The 22118-nt window shown below is 39.7% G+C and overlaps 1 protein-coding gene across 2 annotated transcripts; it reads left to right on the forward strand.

The window, feature by feature from the left end:
• Positions 1-1686: 1686 nt before the first annotated feature.
• On the forward strand, positions 1687-20733 carry RASSF6 (Ras association domain family member 6). Of its 2 annotated transcripts, none has more exons than XM_065634204.1 (11): positions 1687-1751; positions 6432-6521; positions 12124-12202; positions 13386-13537; positions 15071-15162; positions 15600-15784; positions 16191-16292; positions 17590-17641; positions 18540-18658; positions 18747-18844; positions 19604-20733. In XM_065634204.1, exons 2-11 carry the CDS (start codon positions 6451-6453, stop codon positions 19677-19679), a joined length of 1026 nt encoding a protein of 341 aa, XP_065490276.1. In that variant the 5' UTR covers positions 1687-1751; positions 6432-6450; the 3' UTR covers positions 19680-20733. The 2 variants fall into 2 exon arrangements, with proteins under 2 accessions (XP_065490276.1, XP_065490275.1); XM_065634203.1 differs by having other exon boundaries at positions 1702-1805.
• The last annotated feature ends 1385 nt before the right edge of the window (positions 20734-22118 follow it).

A 22118-nucleotide genomic window follows, 5' to 3' on the forward strand; every position in this document is an offset into this window, starting at 1 on the left:
TCTCTGCATGAATCTAACTAATTTAAGTATTGGATTTTCAAAACTTGCTTGTAAGCTTTAAAAAGTCATCTCTAAAAACTTAAATCAGTCCTGGGGAAAAAAAAAAGATTAGAAAAACCCCCAGAACAACAACAACAAACCACCAGCAAACAAACAAACCAAACCACAAACCTTTAAATTTGAGAATCAGGATGAAGCTTGAGTTACACTGAAGGGTTAATAACACATTGCTCTCTTTTAAGCTAAGGACCTGGTCTTCAGTGCTAAAAATATTCCTGGTGCCTAACAGCTTTATGGTGTACATGTCCAGCAGGGTGGCATACTTGTCAGAAGCAAATCTTGGTTTATAGACTTGAAGGTGCCAGGCTGTGCTTGCTCTCTGTTCACTTGTCTAATCCAGGAGTGTCAGGCAGAGTGCTCCAGTGGCTGAAGCTGTGACAGGAAAAATCAAACCTCTGGGTATTCTTAACAAGCTGGGATGTATTGATTTGTGTTAAACAATGACAGAAGAGTGGGAGTAGCTCCAGAGGTTGAGCTTGGTGTGAAACTCCAAGCCGACCACAGCACAGAGCTTCTATGCTGTTGTGAATTGAGTAAAAATCTCATATGTTGATTCCTTCCTGTGTTTTCAGATACCTCTCAATGTTACATATACCAATGAAATCCTTATGTAAATGTTTTTCAGGTGCAGAGCTAGAAATGCTGCATCATAAATGGTAATCCCTAATATCAAGTAGTGTTGCATGTACAGCCATGAGTTTAGCTCTTGTGAAGGACACACCAGAATTACACCAGAGGATAATGGTCTGAGCAGGAATCAAATATTCACAGGTCTGTTCTGCCTTTCCCTGACATAAAATGATATAAACCACAAGTAACTTGATATAAATCATGGCACAATATGGCAGGTATGAAGGCAAATTCAAGCTCAGTACATACTTTTATCTCTGTGGCCCAAAAACTTCCAGTTTTAGTCTTGATCCTATGAATAAATTGGTTGCTATAAATGGATAGCAAACAGTAGGAACTTTGAAGATCTGTGTTGGTTCAGATAGTTTTTAGAGCTTAAACTTCTGCTTATCAGTTAGCTACTGAGCAAATAAAGCTAAGCAGTGATGCATTCTCTCTTACAGACACAACTCTTGCCCAACAAATAATATACATAAGGGTATTATACAGTTAAGCAAGAAATGGAGTATACAGCTGTGTGTGATGAAGTGATCAATATGTGTTCTCATAATTTCTGTCATAATGTTATAAATCCATGTAGTTACACTTTGGCATGATCTGATTGTATGTATTGGTTATTCCGCTAAACACTAAAGACTTCTGCGTACATCTGGAGAAAGAAAAACTATTTCATTATGGATTAGCAAACAGACAAGACAAGAGGTTAAAGCATAACAGTCCTTTCGGCACAGGATGTTTCAGGGTGTGCCCTGTCAGCAAATAATTACTAAGAGTCAGCAGGTTGCCTCTCATTATAAAGTTAGTGATTAAAGTGTTAACTGGAGCCTCCCTGTAGGTGTAACCATGACTAAGGGAGTGTTTCTGTCAGCTGCTTGGAGGAAGGAAAATGGGTAGGTAAATATTCCCGACATGCACTGAGGTGTGGGGAGTGTCCTGGGTTTCTAGCACTCCCGGTTTGTTAAGCAAAATAGTAATTAGCAGCTCTGTGGGTTCCATGAAGTAGCAGAGGTAGCTGTCAGCCAGTGTGATACTGTCATGTCTCTTCTAGGGCTTGGTGAAAGGTACGTGATACTCCTCCTCTGCTGCTTCTTCTCTGCTCATATATATATATACAGGTAAGTGAAATGTAAAGCCAAAGCTGTTCTGCTTGCTGTGTAACCTGCGGTGTCAGTAGAAAACAGGGTTCTTTTCAGTCACCCCTAACTTGAGTCAGATTCCTTTTGGGTAATTAAGGTGCTGGAGGGAAGAAGAAATATTTGGTCAGAAATTCTTGTCAAAGAAGTTCCTAAATCTTGAGGTGACTTGTGTGAGTCAGAGTTGTGATTAAAATAGGCAGGTAGTAGGTAGTGCTGCTGCTAAGGGTGTACACGGGCATAAGCCTTTGCTGCCCTTCATTCAATTACCAGTGTGATTGCAAAAGTTATGTTGGTGACCTTGTTGGTTCTTTTTTGGCGGGTAAAAGCTATCTTCCCTAAGAAACCTGAAATAGAAAGTAACTATAATAATGGATTACTTAGTGTTTGAAATAGATTTAGTGCAAGATTTGCTCTACCATAACCATTTGTGTGAAGGGAGGGAGCTTGTCTCTTCCTTCGTGACTCGGAATGTTAAGGGGCCATTTTCACTGATGTATAACAACTTTTGGTTTTGGTAATCAAGACCTATTCTGAACATGCCTGAGCAGAGGGGTTACACTGTAGTGCTGTTACTGCTTTGTACTGTGGCAGTTAGTTTTTAAAATCAAGTGTAAACAAGTCTGCAGAAGAAAAAAAAAAACCACAATCAGAAAAAACCCTTGTTTTTAGTGGGGAAAATGCAAGTGTTCAGAGTAAATACTTGAGTATATACAGAGTAAAAATAAATACAGAGTAAATACTCTTGCTGAGACTTTTGCAATGGTGGTGAGGACACCTAACTTGAAAACAAGAAGACATGAAGAGTCATATAACCAGAGTGTGTGACTAGAGAATGATTTTTATTAGTCTTTCTGCTGATACTGAATTTCTTATATCTATGAATAAATCCTAAACTCATTTTTATAGAAAAAGAGAATGGTCCAAAAATTTGCTAAATACTAGAAACTTCTGAGTTTAGAAAATCATGTAGGTATGTATATGTGCTATTGTGTCTACAGCACAAAGCTCTTTGTGCTGTACAAAATATTAGATGTATATGTTGTTGATAGCTAAGTTCATAGAGCTGAGCCTTGTGGTTCTCTATATGAGAAACTGAGAACACTCACCACCTTCTGATTTCCTGTGTTCTTGGAACAGCTTTGGGAAGCACTGGGTAAAAACACCTCAATCTTTGGGGAGGTTCAGATTTGAGGTTTTTTTAACAGGAGCTCTGCACAGCACACTGCTAGCTCTGCAGTCCGCAGTTTAATATCGGGGTGCACCAAAAAGCACGTCCAGGCTGTTACATACAAATTAAAATGCTGCTTGGCTTAACTCTGGGTGTCAGGTGTCTCTCTCCTCTACAGTTGCCTCCTTTTATCCTTGTGTAAATATCTGCGTAGCTGTTTGCTCTTACCCTTGCTTCATCATTCCTCCACTCTCCTGTCCCTGCGCTGTCCCCTTAAGCAAATAGCTTAAAAATCGCTGTACTCAGTAAAATTGAACAGGTCTTCTCATCTGCCTCTCTGCTAACACTTTGACTTTTTCTGGGGGGGAGAAAAAACACTTTAGGAAAGATATAAATCTTATAGAAAAGTAAAGTTAAGTACCTTGGCGAGATTTGTTTTGTGCCCTTGATGAGGCTATAGCTCCTCTCGCAGCTTTGGGATTGTGCAGTGTTCTTTTTTTCCTTTTCATTTTCCTCGATTTCTCCCATAGTTGCAGACTTCCTCTGGAGGGGCTCTTTTTTCATCTGTTCCACTTCTCGTTTGTTCCTCTATTTCCCATCTGTTTCTTTTCTTTCCTTCCAGAAATATTTTAGGCTTCAGTCAGTATTCCTCTGAGCATTACAGTTCTTAGTTAATTCTCAGGCCAGGAGGTTAGTCCAGCCAAGGTCTCACTTTCAAGGTCTTCCTATCTAAGATAATTTTGTGGTTCTAGTCCAATTTAACGGAATGATGAAGACAACTGTCTGACACTGAGCACACTGGGAGATAGCTGTGAATAGATGGCCACAGTCACACGCTGTTGGAAGAACTGGAAAATTAGTGCACCTCTTGTTGTTTCAAATGAATGGGAATTATGGAAAAAAACCCATATCGCTTCCCCTGTTTGCTTCCTCAAAAGAGCTACAGGGAAGTGACATGGAAAACAAACGAATACTGGGAGGTGGTAGAAAATGTGGCAGCTTTGTGGATCTGTGGAGCGCCAGTGTAAATATACTGTCATTTTTGGTGTCAAATAATTGTGCTGGGAACGTCACTCTGTGTTCTCAACCTGCTGGCTGATGATGGGAAAGGTACATGGAAAAGAAGTATTTTATCACTAGGGTGAAATGGCTGTCTGGAAATGTTTTATACAAGCCTGATAAGTAAAACAGGACACATAACTGAGGAAAATGTAACGAGCTTTTTTTGTGCTTCGGTGCCAACTGTAGGAGAAAAGGTCAGTATTTGTCCAGGCTAATGAGCCAGAGAGGGAGAGAACAGGGGAGGCATTGGTGAAGAATTATTTCCATCACCCACTAGTCTTCCAGTTTGTTTCATTTAGATGGCAACCAGCTGATTTAAGATACGCCTAAGGTTTTTAAGGCAACTAATTTAGTGAGAGCCATTCACTTTGTAACAGAACAGGTAGTTCAGTGATTATCTCCCTTTTTTAGTGCGTGTGTAAAGATCACTTCTCTTAATCTGTAGAGATTAGCTTTTTCTTTCATATGAATCATTTTAAGGTCAAATTATATTGAAAAGAATGCAACCATGTGCGATGAAGCGGTGCTAGAGCTTGATAGCATCGATGCTTGATGTTTAATAGTGGTGACTTGGCTATATGCTCTTCTGAACATGTTGTTTCCTGACACATGGGAGGAAGCTTAGTGTATATCCAGTTATTCAGGTGCCAATGTACATAAACTCCTCTGCATCTTCTAAAATTGTTTTGCAATTAGATTGGCATAGGCAGTTGATTCAGTTAGAGGTATTAATAAATCACATAAAAGCAGGTTTCAAGGTGTGGCCAATGATTACTGAACTCATTTCAGAGGCAAAAAAACAATACTACTATCCCGGCATACAGCAATCTCTTCCTTATATACAAGCTCATGTCTGTACAGAGGTCCCTGGGCTTATTTGGCTTTCAGGTATGTTTTTGCCTCAGTGGATGTCACCCAAAGGACAAGGGGGTATGTGGGAGCCTTCCCACTCTTTTTTGGTGAACTACTGTTGAAGGGATGTTAGAAACCCCTGCTGCTTGCATAAAGCTGATTTTGGTAGTGCCCTCAGTTTTAGAGGTTGTGAAATAACTTCCTGTATCTTTTGTAGGTTAAGTATAAAGTAATTTTTCTGCAAAACTTCTCATTTGTCCACATATATATTTTTAGAAGCTGTTAATCTATGACTATGGAAGCTTTATGTAACCTCCTTTCAGGCCTAAATGATTCTATTCTTCTAAAAAAGCAGCTCAATAGTTTAGGATCTTTTGCACAGAAGCTAGGCGCTAACTCTTTAGCTAGCCCTGATCTTTTCAAGCTTTTAATTTCTCTTCTGAATTTATTTTCTGAATGCTACTTGTCATGAGTGCTGTAGAGAACAGTTTTCAGACATCTTTGACCAGGCTTTGTCCAATGCAGTGTAAGATGAGATTCAAGTCAGTCTCCTGGCACAAGGGAGGAAGACCATCAAGTGCTGTTAGGCAGATTCCTCTGTCATCATGCCCAAGCAACAGAAAAATAAGAAGTGGAATAATCCACTTCCAATGCAGTCTGTAGAGATCTTATTGTTTTCAGTGTGATTCATGTTTTCATTTTGGTTGGTTGGTTTGGTTGTTTTTTCCCCATCTCAAGTGAAGCCACTTCTTGGGCTGAGATGAAGGGTTTTTTCAGTGTAGTATCAGTTGTCAATCTTGAGTCTGAGTCCCTTCACTTTCCTCAGTCTGCCTTTTCTTCTAGTATCTGAGGGGGAATGAAAGTGGCCAAAACTCCATAATTAAGCTTATTGAAGAATGCATTGTTGGAGTCTCATGGATCTGGCTTGTTGCCTACACAGTGTGCTAGAATCACTACATGGAGATCTGTAAATTATATTGCTACATCACTTTAATTATAACCTTGTTATCTCTTTAATATCTCAGCTGCTTTCATTTTGTGCTGCAGGACTCTGCCAATGATCAACACCTCTTGTTTAATTCCACAAACTTGCTTAAGGGTGTTTTGTCGAGTCATCTTTTTTGTGTGTGTGTGATGCTGGGCAATGCTCTATCCATAATTAGAAATGAATTCTAACCAGAAAATGGGTTGTAGTCTCAGTCAACTAACAACTGAAGAATAATCATTGAGTTGTAGAGTAATCCTAAAACTACTTGAGAAAGCCCTGGTATATGTAGTATTTGGGATTTAAGGTACTGTGATATACTTGGTGGGAAAGACTTACGGCTTTTTTTTACTAGGAGTGGGAAATATTCGGGTGTTAATGCCAAGTGCAAAGTTGTCAAATTATGGTATAGTCAGCCCTTAGCATGAGTGTCTGGGCCTGCTTCATTTGGCAAACTGAAGTGTTGTTGTTGTGTTTACCATATATTTTTGTTAGTGGCATTAGTGGATGTAACTTTTTTTTTTTACCTTTTGTTGAGTTTCGTCTCTTCTGAATAAATGAAGAAAGTGACTATGAAAGCACAGCATCTACCGTCTGTTTCCATCGATGAGGAGAAGTTCATAACAAGGTAAATGATTAAAACCCCCACATTTGATGACAATTAATTCAAGCTAGTCCCCACTTACTCAGAGGATCCTGTAGGGAGCTGAGCCCATAGCAGCAGTTCCTACAACTTGCCTTCTGTGAAGTATCTACAGAACAAAGTTGCCCTTTATTTGGATTTCAAAGAACAAAGCATTAATCCTTTTGGTCTGTGCATTTTGTTCATTAGATAGAACAGTACTTTTAGTGGATACTGAAATAAAATTTCATATTAGGGAAGACCTTCCTATCTTTGAAATCTATTGGAATGGAACATAAATTACAGTGTTTAACTCAAGCTCTACTTGTTTAAGGTATGGGTTTTGGTCTCTAGCCCCAGATGGCAGGGTTTGCTTGCAGAAAGACCTGTCAGGCTGCAAGCTCTATTCTGTGGCAAGTGAAAGTGGTTCTTTTAAAAGCTTGGAATTGCACTTGAACTGGCTTTTGTGGGACACTTTTCCACAGTTAAATCTGGCTGTTAGGAATTCTTCCTAATTGTGCCATAAATCCTGACTCTCCTGGCATGTAGTTCCATCACTTTTTCAGGGGATTAAATTTTCCCTTGTTCCCCAGAGCACAGGAGTTGGAAGAGGGGGCTCTTTTCTCGCTTCACTTCCATCTCTTTTGATGTTTCTGTGGGAACACTGAAGAAGCAAACCATAAATGCACCCAGGGATGGAGCCTAGGGTAAAATGTCTCATTCTGCCATAGGTATTTGCATCTGAATCCTGATACTCTTATATGCAGCATGAGCACTGTTGTTCATTTCTCCCTTCTTAAGGAGTAGTGTTGGAGCTTTGCCCAAAATAGACAGGCGATAAACGCATCCCCTCCCTTCTCCTAAATAGTTGTTCTCTTTATACTGCTGCTGCTTTGGGACATACTGCTTCTACATCGGGGTAATTAATCTGTGTCAACTTTTGTATGGCATACAAAAGCATTTGGAAATATTCCAAATGAACCAGTGTCTTTGTTGTTTTTCTGGGGTTTTTTGTGGGTGGTGGTGGTGGTGGTGTGGTTTTTTTTCCTCCCGATCGAGACCATTTTGCATTACAGTCATGATTTAAAGCATTGTTCATGCTGCTTTGCCTTAAGAAAAAACTAATAAGCATTTCAAGAATTACTAGTGTATTCGATATGCACTCAAACTTGCTTCCGTTGGAATTTCCAGACTATCATCCCTCATCTATACCTTGAATCCATTGTTAGGTAACTCCTCTTCCAGTTGTATCATGCAAATCTTGCTGACATGGCAAGCCTGCTCTTTGGGAATTGCACAATGGCTGGATCAAAAGGCTGACCAAAGCACGTGAGATTATTTGGCTGGTGGAACTATTGTGTCTTTAAGCATAGCTGCCATAAATATCCATGGATGAATGTGCAGGGGGTGGGGGAGAAGAGGACACAGGTGAATTGTTCTGGGTTAATATTTGGAGCAAACACAGTTTGGGCTCTCTTGTGGTTTACCACTGGGAGTCTTGACCCCTCATATCCTACCTTCTTTACTGAAGAAAGCGGTGAATCTGCAGTAAATGTTACATTTTTTGAGTTTATCACTATGTCCTTCTACCAGTTACTTATCTTTGGCTTCCGTTAATGGCTGCATTTGGCAGTTGCCAAAAAGCTGTGCTATGAGGAACAGTCTTGCAAGATTACAAGAGCCGCTGATTTTTCCTGCACCATAACTCTGAAATGACGACCATCTGGATCTTGATTAGGGCCATCTTTGGGCCTTTGTAGTGAAGCTGTGTTACACTAAGACTTGTTCTAGAACTAGTAGGCTGGTGCATGTGTTACTTCATTCTGGGGCTAAAAAAAAACCAAATTTTTCTTTTCTGTCATCTCTCCACTACACAAAGATAAATGAGTCAGTGTGAGCTGCTGTTAAATCTCTCCCTCAGGGCTTTTCTAATGGCTTGTGTGATTCATCACAGCTGCTTGCACTAATGCAAGACTGAAACCTGAAAGATTTATATGTGCAAACTTCTGTGGAAGTTACTGGAAAGTTTTTCTAGACAATGTGAGAAACTAAGTGCAAATTTTCAGAGCTTACTTTGAGAAATGGCATCTGCCTCAAAGATAACCCTTAACACATCACTTAGTGCTTCTAGACTGTGATTTTATTTGCCTATGCTGCCAACATGGACTAAGAGTAACAGATGGGTCTCAGATTGTGACCCGAGTCCTTATGTATTCCTAATCTGTCTTCAGGGAACTGATCTACCCAACTTACCTGGAAAAAGCTTGCAAAAATAACAGCTGTCAATAAAATTATTGCCAAACGTATTAGGCTCCTAAACATAAAAAGACCTAGGTTTTAAACATCCCACAAGCAGGTCTATCACGACATAGGTCAAAAAAGCCTACATCTCTCCTACTTGCATGTTAATCTTATCTTGCCTATGTATTTTGCCTATAAGGCCAAGATATGCTTAATCTTGCTGACCTTTAGCCAGCATGATCAAAATTTTGCTTGCACCTGATTCATATCTAAGTCCATTAACACTTTTGGTGGGTTGAACCAAATATGATCCCTCATAGCTCATGAGACATGAAGAACCTGTAATAAGCTATTCCAACACAATGAAAAGAAAGGATTTCACCACCCATGTTACTAGGATTTAAGATGAAAGCGACTTGAAATAAATGTTGAAAATTCTGGTTTAGAGCCCAGCACTCTTGATAAAGCCACTTCAAAATATATTTTAAGGAGTTGCAGTAAGTTAACAAAGTAAATAATTTACATCCAGAGTGTTAGAAGGGAATGCAGTTAACCTTGTTGAGTTTAGTGATGCAGCCCTTGTCCTAATGTTACCTGCTGAATGAAAGCCTGGTTTATATTCTCCCTTCTCACCAGCTAACAGCACATTGCCAAGTTTGATTTATTAAGTGAAGCAAGGAATGGGTAGAGTATGCCAGGGAAAGTTTTTTCCCTTGTACACTCTGCATTCTCCCCACCCCATGCACAAAAACGTTAACCGGTCTCCCTGTTCCCCCGCTACTTCCCTCTCCAGCCTGTCAGATGTCTGCCTGCCTCACCCCAAAGGAAGAAGCAGGTGCTACAGGTCTGTATCCCATGTGGAGACACACCATGATATAGTTCTGCTTAGTGTTATTAAGAGATACTATGTTGTCCAGATGCTTTGGATGTATAGAAATAGTACCAGGTGACTGAGAAACATCACCCTTTGAAAGTTCCTGCCTGAGCTTTTTAAGGGACTGTGGACAGCAAAGGCTGAAGATGAAAGAAGAGTGTGTGTGTCATAAGCCACAGAGGAAGGTGTAGGCTGCTGGATTAAGACTGTATGACAATGTCACAGGAGAAGATACTTCCATTGTCTAATTGGTACACTTAAAATCAAACGTAGCATTTTCCACCTACATGATTTGCATTTCTTAGCATAATCCATCGTTTTCCTCTTCTCTTGCACTGATTTCTTGGCATTTCTTAATATCTTAGGTGAGATCCTCTGAGCAATGCTGATTTTTTTTGTTTGTTTGTTTGTTTGTTTTTTAAATTTACACAGTCAACTGTGCAGGCATTTAAACAGTCAGCTTGAGTAAATTCAGGCATGGTTTGATCAGAGAGATGCTATGAAATAACTTTCTGCCCTGCCCTGCCCCCCCCCCCCAAAAAATCCTTCTGGTCTTCTCTGCAACAACTGACAAGCTGGTCCTTCCTAGGGGAGAGATCACTATTTGGTTTGTAATCTCTGATAAGAGCGCCACTGTCACCATTGATAATATCCTTGCAATCTGGGATGTGGATGTGTTGTGACTTTTACAGGAAAACAACTGTTAAAAATTCTGCTGAAACTATTCATGATAGTGTTTCCTGTTCCCCAAGACGGTATTGTGAAGTCATTCTCTCTAAATATATCTCTTGTAGAAGGAGGTGTGTCATATTTTGCATATGGTCTTTGTCCATATATTCCTGCACCTCTGATGTTATTTCTTTGTTCTCGGTGAACTCTGGTGAAATATTTAAAATGTAATTTCTACTGAGTATCATTCTTGTGTGTGAATTTTTTTTTTTTTTTTCCCTTTTTTTGTGACAGCATTAGAATTCAACTTTTGGTTATGAGGTGTTTTGTTGTGGCGTGAGTTTTTGTTGTGTTTTCTTTTTTTCATCTTTGTTTTTTTAAACTTAAAATTGATGTAGAAGTTGCAATCATACTTCTGGTAGCACATAACTCTTAAATAGTTTCAGTAAGTCTCTGTGGAACTTACTGAGAGATGTGTTTTGCCTACATTTTGGCTGTTATAATATCTCATACTAGACAAAACCATGGAATAGACAGTATTTGGAAACAAACTTGGTGTCTTCACTTACCACTGCAAGACAGTACATTAAACCGTTTTGATGGTTATTAATCTTATTTGGTGCTTCAGGGTTATTCTGTGAGGAAGAACGCATACCTTTCCATGCAATTGTTTCCCATGCCTAATTATCTCTGCTGGTTGAAATTGCTTTCTTGAATTACAGTCTAAATGTTTGCTGTTTAATTGGTATGGGGAAGAGCATTTCATTCTTGATGGTCCTGAAATAGACATCACTTAATTCTGTCTTTGTTCAGCCCTCCTTTAACCTGAGCTGCAACTTGCTTGTCTTCATCATGATTCATACCACTTATCACTCCCCTTGCTCTTCTTTGGACCCTGTCAACTTGGTGTGTCTCCTTCTTCAAAAGCAGCTCAGTCTCTGCTGGAATTTCCCAGGAGATTTGGCAATCATTCAGTTAAACTCCAGCTGTGCAGTAGCTCTAATTTGGTGATTTTTGACATGCCATCAAATTTAAACCATTTTCTGAAACTCTTTTCTCCTGCAGTGTTGCGAGTTTTTGAAAGGCGGAGACAGGCATAGTTATTTCCCATGGTGGGTCTTAAATATTAAGTTTTAAACATAAGTAGCACCAGTGTGCCTCATATTGCCTTCCTGCCTCTACGCAGTGTTTTTGCAGCAGAACATTATGCTACTTTTTTTCAATTGCATCATGAATTTCTATTTGCAATCTGAGATGATGGGTGGGCTTATCCTTGCTTGTCGGCAGAGGTTCTCTTCATCTTTTTTCTACTGAGCAAAGACTTAGTGCAAATCTGTTTATGTTTCAAGTAGAAAGAAACTCAAGTGTTTTGTCTAAGTATACTGTAGATATTTTTGAAATAAGAAGAGTATCTGAAAAAAATATTAAAAAACCCATGGAAATCATCATGTGGGGAAAAGAAATTGTAATCTACTTCAGTTGCACCATTTGTGCATGGGGGTGTTGTTCCTGCTTGTTTTCCCCTCGTAACTGTAACAGAAGACCAAAGTACAAGTTATTCTAGGGCAGTGTTGTTAATGTCACATCAGACTGTGACTAATTAATTTCCTCTGTGTGTCAGGTCTTTAAACAAACAACTTAGAAGCAATCCAGTATCTTGACAAAGTTTTATTCCGGAAGTTCATGTATTAATCATTAACGAACCTCTACAAAGATTCACTGGATAACACAGATACAGAGTATTACCCTGCCACTTATCACCTGGATTTTACAGTGACAGAGATGTTTAAAAATTATTCTTTTCATTGTGATCTTTTATTCTAGAGAGCAGCTCAGTTCTCTTCTGAAGACTTACAACTCTTACTATTCTGATCAAGAAAATCTGCAGCTGTCATATAATCAGGTAAGGGTCTATGTAAAAATAATATAAAAAGCACAGCATAACCGTAGGAAAAGCAGTAATAGGTGCTGATGTTTAATGCAGCTATACTGAACAGTGTGAGGTACTCCATCTAATATACTGGCATAAAACAGGTATTTCACTGTAATCAAAACAGCACAGCAAGAGTCAGATGCTGTGAATAGAGTAGAAATAGGTATGTTCAGACTAGTGAGAGTTTCAGGTTAAGTGTGATCTCCTCACCATCCCATTGCTTAGTGTATCACAGGAAATCATTCTTGGGGGCGACCTCTCAAATCTTATGTTATCAGCTGGCAGTGAGTAGAACTGCAAATCTTCAGTGTGCAGTTTCCCCTTGTCCCTTTAGCTTGAACCAAAAGCATGTGATGGCAGGACTACCATCACTCTGGTCAAGGAGATACTGTCACTCTCTCCTCAAATGTTACATCTTCAGTACGCTCGTAAGCATAGCCCCAGGAATGCATCTTCTGTGGAGACTAGAAGAGCCTGTGGCACTGAAGGAATGATGGAAGTGTGAACTGTCTCCCATACCACAGAGTGCCTTGTTTAGAGGTCTGAACTTCCTTCTCCTTCACAAGCTGCATTTCTCTTGTTCTGCTGATACTAAGACCCAAAAAGAACACTTAGAGAAATTCGGAGCGAAAATGGTCTGAAAACAGGCAGTCCTTACTTTTCTGTCCCAGCTCATTCTGCTGAGACAGTTTGATGTCAGCAAGAATGGGACTGATAACAGGGTTTGGACTGGTGCAGTGCCCTGCATCAACAAGGACAGTTTCATTAACTGCTGCTTCTTTCTTTACCAGCAGTAATTCTTCTCCTTCCTACTTTCTTAGCACCCAGGTTTCAGAAGAGCTAGTCATACAAGTAGAACAAATAGGATTTGACTTATAATTGCATGGAGCTGCAGACATGTTGGTTGGAAAAACTCTTGGTTAAAGTCATACTAAGGCTGAAGTGAGGTCAGGTCAGCAGTAGCTTTAGCTGTTTTGGAAATACCTTATAGATGGAGATTACACAACCTCTCTGGGTGACCTGTTCCAGGACTCTGTCTTGAGCAATTTCAACATATTCCTGTTAATTTGAGGAGAAATCCATTGTTCTCACTCTATTAATATTTGGTTATTATGCAGCACTCCTTATTTTTTATATACCTTTTTTTTTCCAGCAAGGAGGAAGTAAACCATTTGTTGAAGGAATCTTGTTGATATTTTGGGGAGTCCGACATCCTATCCAATTAAAAATTCAGGATGAGCAGCAGATACCCTCTTTTGTAACTTTGAAGTCCACAGAAAGTGTGAGTTTGTTCCCTAGTAAAAGGTAAGGGTTAGTGCTAAGTGATTGTCTATCACAGGTTACCTTCCAAGGCACCTCAGGTGTGATGCCATTGCTTCTCAGGGCGAAGTCAAAGCCAGGGAACAAATACTGGCTTTGGCCATGCAACATCTGTTAAAACACCTTAGAAATACACACAGATCAGCTGCTTCTTCAGACTGCTGCCCGTGACATTTCATGTTAGACTGCATTGTGCTGATCTGACACTTGGTATATTTGCCCTGTCTTAAAAAAAATGGAGGTAGGTGCTTAGAGTATTTATTCTTTGTGTTTTGAACACTATTTCCCAAACCTTGATTAGTGATTTTTTTTTAATTACATCTGATGAGCTAAAGCTGAGTAATGTGTAATAAGGAAGCTGAGCCAATGTTTACCCTGAACAATTCTCTGATAAATTTTGTATTACGAGCTCACTTTCTTAATTATCCACTGTCTTAAGTTGCATGTGATACCTGTTTGAATTGTGGATTTAATTCTACCACCCAGTGTAGCTCCGGTAAAATCCCTGTCTTTTGCTGTTGACATTAAGGGATGTCACTTGTCAGGAGTAACTAACAAACAACTCCAGTCTGAGACAAATCTGGTTCTCTTTGTTTACCTTGACCAGGTCTAGTGGTACAGGGTGTGTATGGCCTTTTTGGCAGTTAAAGTTTAGCTTTGCCTTTTACTTCTTAAGAAATATATGTCTGGTGGAGATTTAAATCTTAAGGTAAATATTAATTCATGATCACAGAAACGGGAAGCTGCCCTGACATGCTTTTTTAAGGTAGGCAGAGCAGCTTGACTGTTTGATCTTGAATGGACTTTTAAAATGCATGGAACAAAACTGAGATTGTTGTTTGGCCTGTTCATTGTAGTTAGTTGAATGTTGTTTTGAATATATATAGGAAATGAATTTTAAACCAATTTTTAGGAAAAATATTAATTTTCCATTAGAGCAGTAACAGGCCAAAGACTTATTGCTAGAGAGTTTATGCAATGATTTATTGAAGTATTGGCATAAAGAAACTTGGGGTTTGAAATAGGCTGGACTGAATTCCCTGTTCCCCTACAGAAATGGTTAGGATAACATGAGGGGCCAGTGGGGTAACTTAATCTTTCATGTCCCCATCTGTGTGAAGACATGTGTCCTATGACTGTTTAAACCATAATATATGGGGGGTGTTTTTTCTGTATGCCTGCCTGCTATCCTTCCTGTGGTTTATCCAAGGCATTGCTATAAAACAGATATAGAATTACTACAAATAATTTAAGGGACATCATGGTCAATGTTCAACAGGCTCTAAATAGGACTGTTGCATTTGGGATCCCTAGTCATACCACACATTCCCAACTAGTTTTATTATGATCTGAGCTAAAAATTAGTGGCTCCATATACCACAGTGAAGTCTGTGGTCATGTTCTATAAAGTTTTGAACAGCAATAGGAATGTATTATGTGAAGCCTGGCTACAGGATAAATTGAATTCACTGAGTTAATGAGGAGTAATTAGCTATAACTGTATGTTTGGTATTTCAGGGGAATGACTCGCTGGGGAGAATTTGATGATCTACATCGTATTAGCAGGGAGACATTGTCATCTACTGAAGAAAAGCCGAATCTTGATCAAAGTTTGTGTCTGTGCTCTTACATTTATTAAAAATTCTTTGTTCTGTGACCATGCAAAAATAATTTGACCTTTTCTACCAGTAAAAGGAAATCTGTCTCTGTTAAATGTCTGTTGCATGCAAGTGAAATACTGGCATATGATAGGTTAGTGAAGACAATTACTGTGCAGATAACTTTTCAAATGGCCAGTAATAATGGGCTGTGCTTTCACCAAATAAATAATTCCCAAGAAATGAACAAAATGTTAAAGTGTGGCCTTTGCAGACAGCCTGTTGCTCTTAGTTGTACACCCATGCACTGTTCCACTCCCATCCCCCAGCCACCTAAAAAAATAATGCAAAAACCATCTCTCCACCAAGAACCTTCCTCCTGTGGTGGTGCTGGCAAGGAGGGTAGAGAGCAGCTGTACAATGTGCTGATGTGGTTTCATTTTGTCCAGGTTACCCATGTTATGAAAGCTGCACTCTGAAGCCCAAGAGCAAGAAGGAACATGATTCTGCTACCCTGCCCAGCGCCGTCAGTGATGCTGCCGCTGTGCGCAAGAGGACCAAGTTCCCCATGATAGCAAGGACAGAAGTTGAAACTCACAGGTTTTCAATTAATGGACATTTCTACAACCATGAGGTACAAATGTTTATGCTTGTCTCTCATCACCTGAGATTAGCTACTGGGACATATAAAAATGTCCAGCAAGCTTCTGGACTTCCCCTGCACCCTCTCAGCCAAGAGAGACACTCCCCACTGCCCCCCATCACTGGGCCTTGGGCTCAGCCCCTGGGGTCTATTTTTGGGGTCTTCTCCAGAGATGGGTCAAGTCTGCATGGCCACTGCATGGGGTGAGGGTGTGCAGGATCCTCGGTGGTGCTGCATCCTGGGGGTGCTGTTTCCTTCTCCTGAGGACACTGCCGGCCCTTCGCTATATACCCCACAGCTTACTCTGGAGCTGTGCTGGTTTAGATCCTTTTGAGTCCCAGCCATTCAGTAAAGGAGTTTTCATATTATGCTCTTTTGCTGCGGTTTTTATTCCTAGACATCAGTTTTTACTCCGGCTTTTGGATCAGAAACCAAAATAAGAATAAACAGCCAGATGAGAACAAGACAAGTAATAGAACAATTGCTTCAAAAGTTTAAGGTAACTATCTGTGTGGTTGCAGAAGCAAGTGCAGCCATGTTTAGAAATATTAAATCAATTGTGTCACACCAGTGCTGGGTGAAAGGCAGGAAATAACTGTGAGGGTATAGTTCATGGAACAGAGCATAGAAAATAAACACCCCCACACAGGGCATTTTTTTTAAGGAACAGTTTTATTTTAAAGTGTTTCACAGCTATTTGAGTTTAGAAGAGGTATTTTAAGTGTATAGTTGGTAGTGAAGGAAGAACCACAGAATGTATAAACTCATGCACAGGAGGGGAAAGCGCTGCTGCACCTTCAGCATTTCCCAGCACAGAGAAGGGATGTGTGTTAAACACACATGGCCATGCTTCCCTCTAATGACAGGCCCTCATAATTCTGTTTTGCTTGAAACAAAAAGGAGTTATCTTATAGCCCAAGTGGCTGGGGTAGGTGTTCAGTTAGATCCAGGCACATTGAAAGCTCCAGAAAGTCAGGGTTAAAAATCATGCTCAAGATCAGTGCCATGCTGTCTGTCTCCTTTCCCCCCCCCCCCCCCCATCCCTTGGGGTTTCTTTGGTACCATCTTCCATTAATATGACTATACTCAGTCAGAAATATATATTTAGCACTAGTGCTGTGTGTTTCTCCAATATTTTTATTCTACATAGCTGCTTAGTGTACAATTTTTGATAACTCTATTTAGCTTGTCTAGACTTTGCTGTTGCAGAATGACTTCATATGTTCAGTAAGACTTGGTAGTGAAATACTAAAAAGGATAATTTGGCTTCTATGAATAATAACATAATGAATGGAATTACTGAGCAGGTTGTAAAGTTGTAGAGAATAAGTTGAAAAGTAAGTGTTCAGGAGGACTGCTATTTTCTGAATGTGGTTGTGTAGGCAAGTGGACAGGAAGAGATCCCAGGGTTTTACCCTAGTGCTAATACCCTTGGTGAATCTGCTGGTCACCTGAAAAGGAAGTTGTCTGAAGTAGTTAAGAATGTTCCAAGGAAACAAGACTGGAAAGATCTGTTGTTGTCTGAGAGGGTTTGTTACTGATGTGGGCAATATGGTAATGTAAGCGAAGATGATGTGGTGGGGCACAGTGAAAATGAACATGGCAGCACAGCTTTATATCTTACCCAAATCCACTATCCTCTAACTTTTCCACTGCTGGGATCCCACTCTCAGACTTTGCTTTTCAACTCAGATATTTAAATCTCAGAGAATATCTGATGCCAATGAAATGCTAGGGACATGTATCGGTCAGTCTGAATAGATTTGTTGTTGTTGTTGTTGTTTTGTGTTTAACAGATAGAAAACAGTCCACATGAATTTGCACTTTATATTATCCATGCATCTGGAGGTAAGCCAGACATTGCTGTCTGATTGCGTTATCTCTAATTATCCTCTTTGTGTGTGTGTGCACCTCTTAACTGAGAGTGACAGGATTCATCCCAGGTGTCTGTCCTTGTTCAGACAATGTAGGCATGATGTGGCTTTTGGGCTTTTCTAGAGACCCCTTAGAGATGTGTGGTCCTCTGATGGCAAGGAAAACGTAAGTACTTTGTTCTGCATGCTTTGAGTGCTGTGAGTGTGGTTGGTTCAGCTAAACAGGCCTTAGTTTTCCCTGTATTCAACAGCTGTGTTTAAGATGCTTTTCTGCTCTAACTTATATTCTGCACAGCCACACTGCAGCTGTGGGATGCCAAGCTCCAGCTGGTAGTGTCACAGACACTGGATGGTTTGGATTGTAGTCTTGATTTGCAGATGCCTGGTTAAAAGTACTAATTTTGTAGAGGAAAATTATTACTTATGCAGCATCATCTATTCTGCTGCTTCAGGATGAAGGAGATTTAATCTTTATTAAAAGCAAAACCTGAAAAAACAGGAGAGAGAACTGATGGGCATTGTACCTTAAATAGCAAAATATGAAGTTGAAGTGATGTTTCAAAATTAGGGAGTAAGTGTTGTTTAGGGAGTTCTGGTCAAGCTGATGGGCCTGGGATCAGTCTCTTAACTGCATACCTGGCTACCTAAATTGCAACTCCTTTGTGTCACATATATCAATTTCTTTCAAAATGCACAGCAAAGTGAAGTGCCACATCCTCCTGTAATTATGTGTTAGAGACTTGATATGTATCTAATAATTGCCATCAGTCAAATATAGGATCTTTGCCAATAAAAAGGATTACTGATGGCATGAGGTATTTAGAGGCTCTGTTATATGGTCTGTGAATCGTGACATTTCTTCTGAATCACAGAAAAGAAGCAGCTGAGGAGTGGAGATGTTCCCTTACTGCACAGACTCTTGCAGGGGCCCTCCCAGAAGATTGCCAAGTTTTTTCTCATGGACAGGGATGTGGAAGAGATCAGCAGTGATGTATGTATATCTTCAATTCTAATATTGCACAGGGTTTTTCCCAATTCACATACTCACTAATGTGCATTTCTTGTTGTCTTCTTGATAGGTTGCTCAGTATCTTCAATTTCATCTTCCCTTTTTGGAATCAATTCTGCACAGAATAAATGAAGAAGAACAACAGGAGATTCAACAAACAATTGCAAGGTAAATAGAGGTAAAATTAGTGGTGTTGCTTTCAGTCCAGGCGAATATTTACAGTTATGGGTCAGCTCAAGAGGTTTATGTAGCAGTGTGCAATTAGAGCACTGTGCTGTGACTGTTTGAGTGAAACCTGGTGGGATTTATAATCCTTTCTGTATCCTGCATCCACAGATGAGCTGTTGCTGTTAAAGATTCCAGAATAAATACTAGACTACAAATACATGGGTGGACCTTCCCAGAAAATTTGAACCCTTGTGGTCACTTCTATTGGACTTCTTTTATTCTAAGCTTTACACTGGTTCCCCAGTTTCTACTTGCTGCTCTGTATTTCTTTGGAAAGTATAAATGCAGTAAACTGTGGTACTATTTAGGTAGCTATAGCATTTAATCTAGATTAGTGCCAAATTCTTAACATCCCTTTAAAACTTCACTTCTGATAAGTGGCATGTGTTCTTCTGTTGGTAGCTCAAATGCACAACAGGTACAAGTTATAAATGCACCAGTATGTCTGAACATGTATCTGAGACCAGATGTCAAAACCAATGAGAGTCTATACAATTTTATCAAATGACCATCTGATAATCACTTTGAATCAAAGCGGTGGGGAAATGTAAAGAAAACAGTAAATAGCCATTGCCATTTTCTATCAGAAAAGCTTTAATTACAGCATTTTTCAGCCATTCAACTGGCATGTTAAATTTTGGGTTGAATTTGTGCAGCATTCTGTGCTACTTAAATGCATTCTCCCTCTCTTCATCTCAGGTACCTTAAAGAGAAGAGTATGATATGTCAGCACCTTCATAGTCGAACTGTTCAAAAAACAGAGACTACAGTTTGATGTGAAAGGTTTATTGCGAATACCCCACGCACTGCCTCTGCCAAAGGACAGTAACCATGTTTACTTCCATGTGTTGTGACTGAAGATTACTTAAAGCACAAGGGTGTTTAAAGTGCTGAAGCTTCTCTTGATAATTATGCAACTGAAACTGAACCCATGCTGCCTCAGCTCTGGAATACAAGTTGAGAACCACCTAAGAAGATGCACTAAATCCTTCAAAAGACAGATGCTGAATCTGGCTTGACACTTCAGATAGGGAAAAACTCCTGGGAAAAGCACAAGGCTTTAAAACCTACCATTTTCCAAACCATTAGCAAAAGTCTAGCATATATGAAAAATACTGTGATAACAGATATGCTAATTTAATGTGTTAATTACTCTTTTCAGTAGAGTTAAGTGGCAAAAGGTATTTACGTATCTAAGATTGCAGTTAGGCTTTTCACTTACGTTACAAAAATAGGTGTGCAGGAGAGATCTTGAGATCCCACTGGCTTCAGATTGGTATTAATAGATGCCTAACTTGCCTAAGCTTTGAGCTACAGTTTGAAAAATATAAACTGAAACCGTCCCACTTCATAGCTACTCGGCTCTTACGTGTATGAGAGAATTTATCTCTGAAGTACCTCTCAAACTGCAAAGCAAGAACTCTGACTAAATACTGTTTTATCTGCTCAGTCGGGTCCTGGAAGGCCACCTCAGCATTTGTTGTTGTTACTGAAAAAAATGATTCTGTGTTGCTTCCTGTGTTTTATATTTGAAGGTGGAAATGAGAAGTGTTCAGTGAGAGAGGCTGAACATCACAGCCATGATAGCATCAGGTCAGTGTCATCCCCACAAGTGAAATTTTTGGACAGTGCAGGGTACAGGAGCCAGTTATTGGATCCTGTCTGGTTGAGTCATGCTGAATAGTAAAGCTCAAATTATAGAAACGTAAATAAAATCCAATTTGTGCACAATTAATTGTCCTCCTGCATTAGCTTGTCTCTTTTACATGGTATCTGTGTTTTGCCTCAGCTACCTTTGGCTTATGCAGATAACAAGAAAAACACTGTGAGACAGGAAAATCAATGTGCAGAAAATGTTGCCTAGAAATCCTGTGGAATAAATCAAATGTGGAAAACATCACACTGCTTGAGATGCTGTTACTTGTATGGTAATTTAAAAATGAAATATCACTGTGCTAATTGAAGGTATTGTGCTCAGGGGCTCATTTTAATGTGCAGTCTATTATCTTGCCCAGGAAAATAATTAAGGGCAAGGGAGCACAGAGAGGAAAGATGACAAAAATTCAGCGGTCAAGATGTGTGGTATTAAATAACAGATACCATAGAGGTGCAAATATATAATAACTTCCTCGAAGCAACAAAAATATGCACACATGCATCACTGAAATTTCCCCAGGGACCACTCAAATACCTGCTGTAGGAGATGTGAAACTCACACGAAAACATCACAGGTTGTACTTGCAAGTTAAAGTGAAATTTCAGTCATCTTGAAGTAGTTCATGGTCAAGGTCCTACCCAAACTCCAAGGTGACAGTTGTAACCGTGTTGTGCATTGAGTTGTTCATCCCTCTGCAGCCAGATGTGTCTTGGGCACCAGCTGGGTATATAGAAGCACTATGAAAACGGTGCTCAAGTCAGACTAGGGACAGATCTGTTTGTCTGGATTTCTGGCTTTCTTCTGCTTAAGTTACTATAAGGAGCAAGTGGGAACTCATTTGCAGAGCAGGATTCAGGTAGCTGAAGGTCAGGAGCAGGGAAGCAGTCCGCCCTCATTGGGAAATTGCAAGTGCTACAGAGATCTGTCTGCCTGTACTGCTGCATCTGTTTGTCATTTGAGTCAGTAAAAAAGTACTTAGGTTGTTTTTTTAATGCAGAATAGGCTATTTCTGTTGTATGTCCCATTCAGTAAATGCTTGAGTAGTTGTATGAAGGTGAAGTATGAAAATTTTGGAGTATGAGAGAGAATTCCTTTGTCTGAGTTTATAATAAAAATCAATGCACAGACCATGTGGAAAAGAAACTGTTTTCGAGCAGGTTCTCCAGTCCTCTGTGTATGTACACAATTCCTGAATTGAGGCCTTTTGCCATTGTCTGATGTTAAATACTTGAATTTTTTTAATTTGTCCTGCTGAATTGGGATTAAAAGATTCTGGAAAATAACTACAGAACGTAGCACAGACTATCTATAGTCTGCTGGGTTTTAAGCACTAGTGAAAGCTGCAACTCTGCTGCAGTGTTGGTTCTTTGGGAATACTGTGGTCATTTAAATGAATAGTTTCTGACAAATACTGACAAGAATAGAGGACTAATTTATTCCAGAGCATTATTGGATATTCAGGGTAAGACAGCTATGAAAAACAAAGGTGACGGAGGAAATAGACTCCAAATTCAATAGCAACCCCTAACATGTTAACCATAAAGACATCAACTAGAG

Source organism: Caloenas nicobarica, chromosome 4, assembly GCF_036013445.1.
Source record: "Caloenas nicobarica isolate bCalNic1 chromosome 4, bCalNic1.hap1, whole genome shotgun sequence".
Classification (NCBI taxonomy): domain Eukaryota; kingdom Metazoa; phylum Chordata; class Aves; order Columbiformes; family Columbidae; genus Caloenas; species Caloenas nicobarica.

What these genes read in the sequence shown, in the direction of transcription:
- RASSF6 (XM_065634204.1), top strand. Translation starts at nt 6,451, where the DNA reads ATGAAGAAAGTGACTATGAAAGCACAGCATCTACCGTCTGTTTCCATC. An exon ending in TGCAGCTGTCATATAATCAG is followed by an intron (nt 12,203 to 13,385) that starts GTAAGGGTCTAT and finishes TTTTTTTTCCAG; the next exon opens with CAAGGAGGAAGTAAACCATT. An exon ending in AAAGCCGAATCTTGATCAAA is followed by an intron (nt 15,163 to 15,599) that starts GTTTGTGTCTGT and finishes CATTTTGTCCAG; the next exon opens with GTTACCCATGTTATGAAAGC.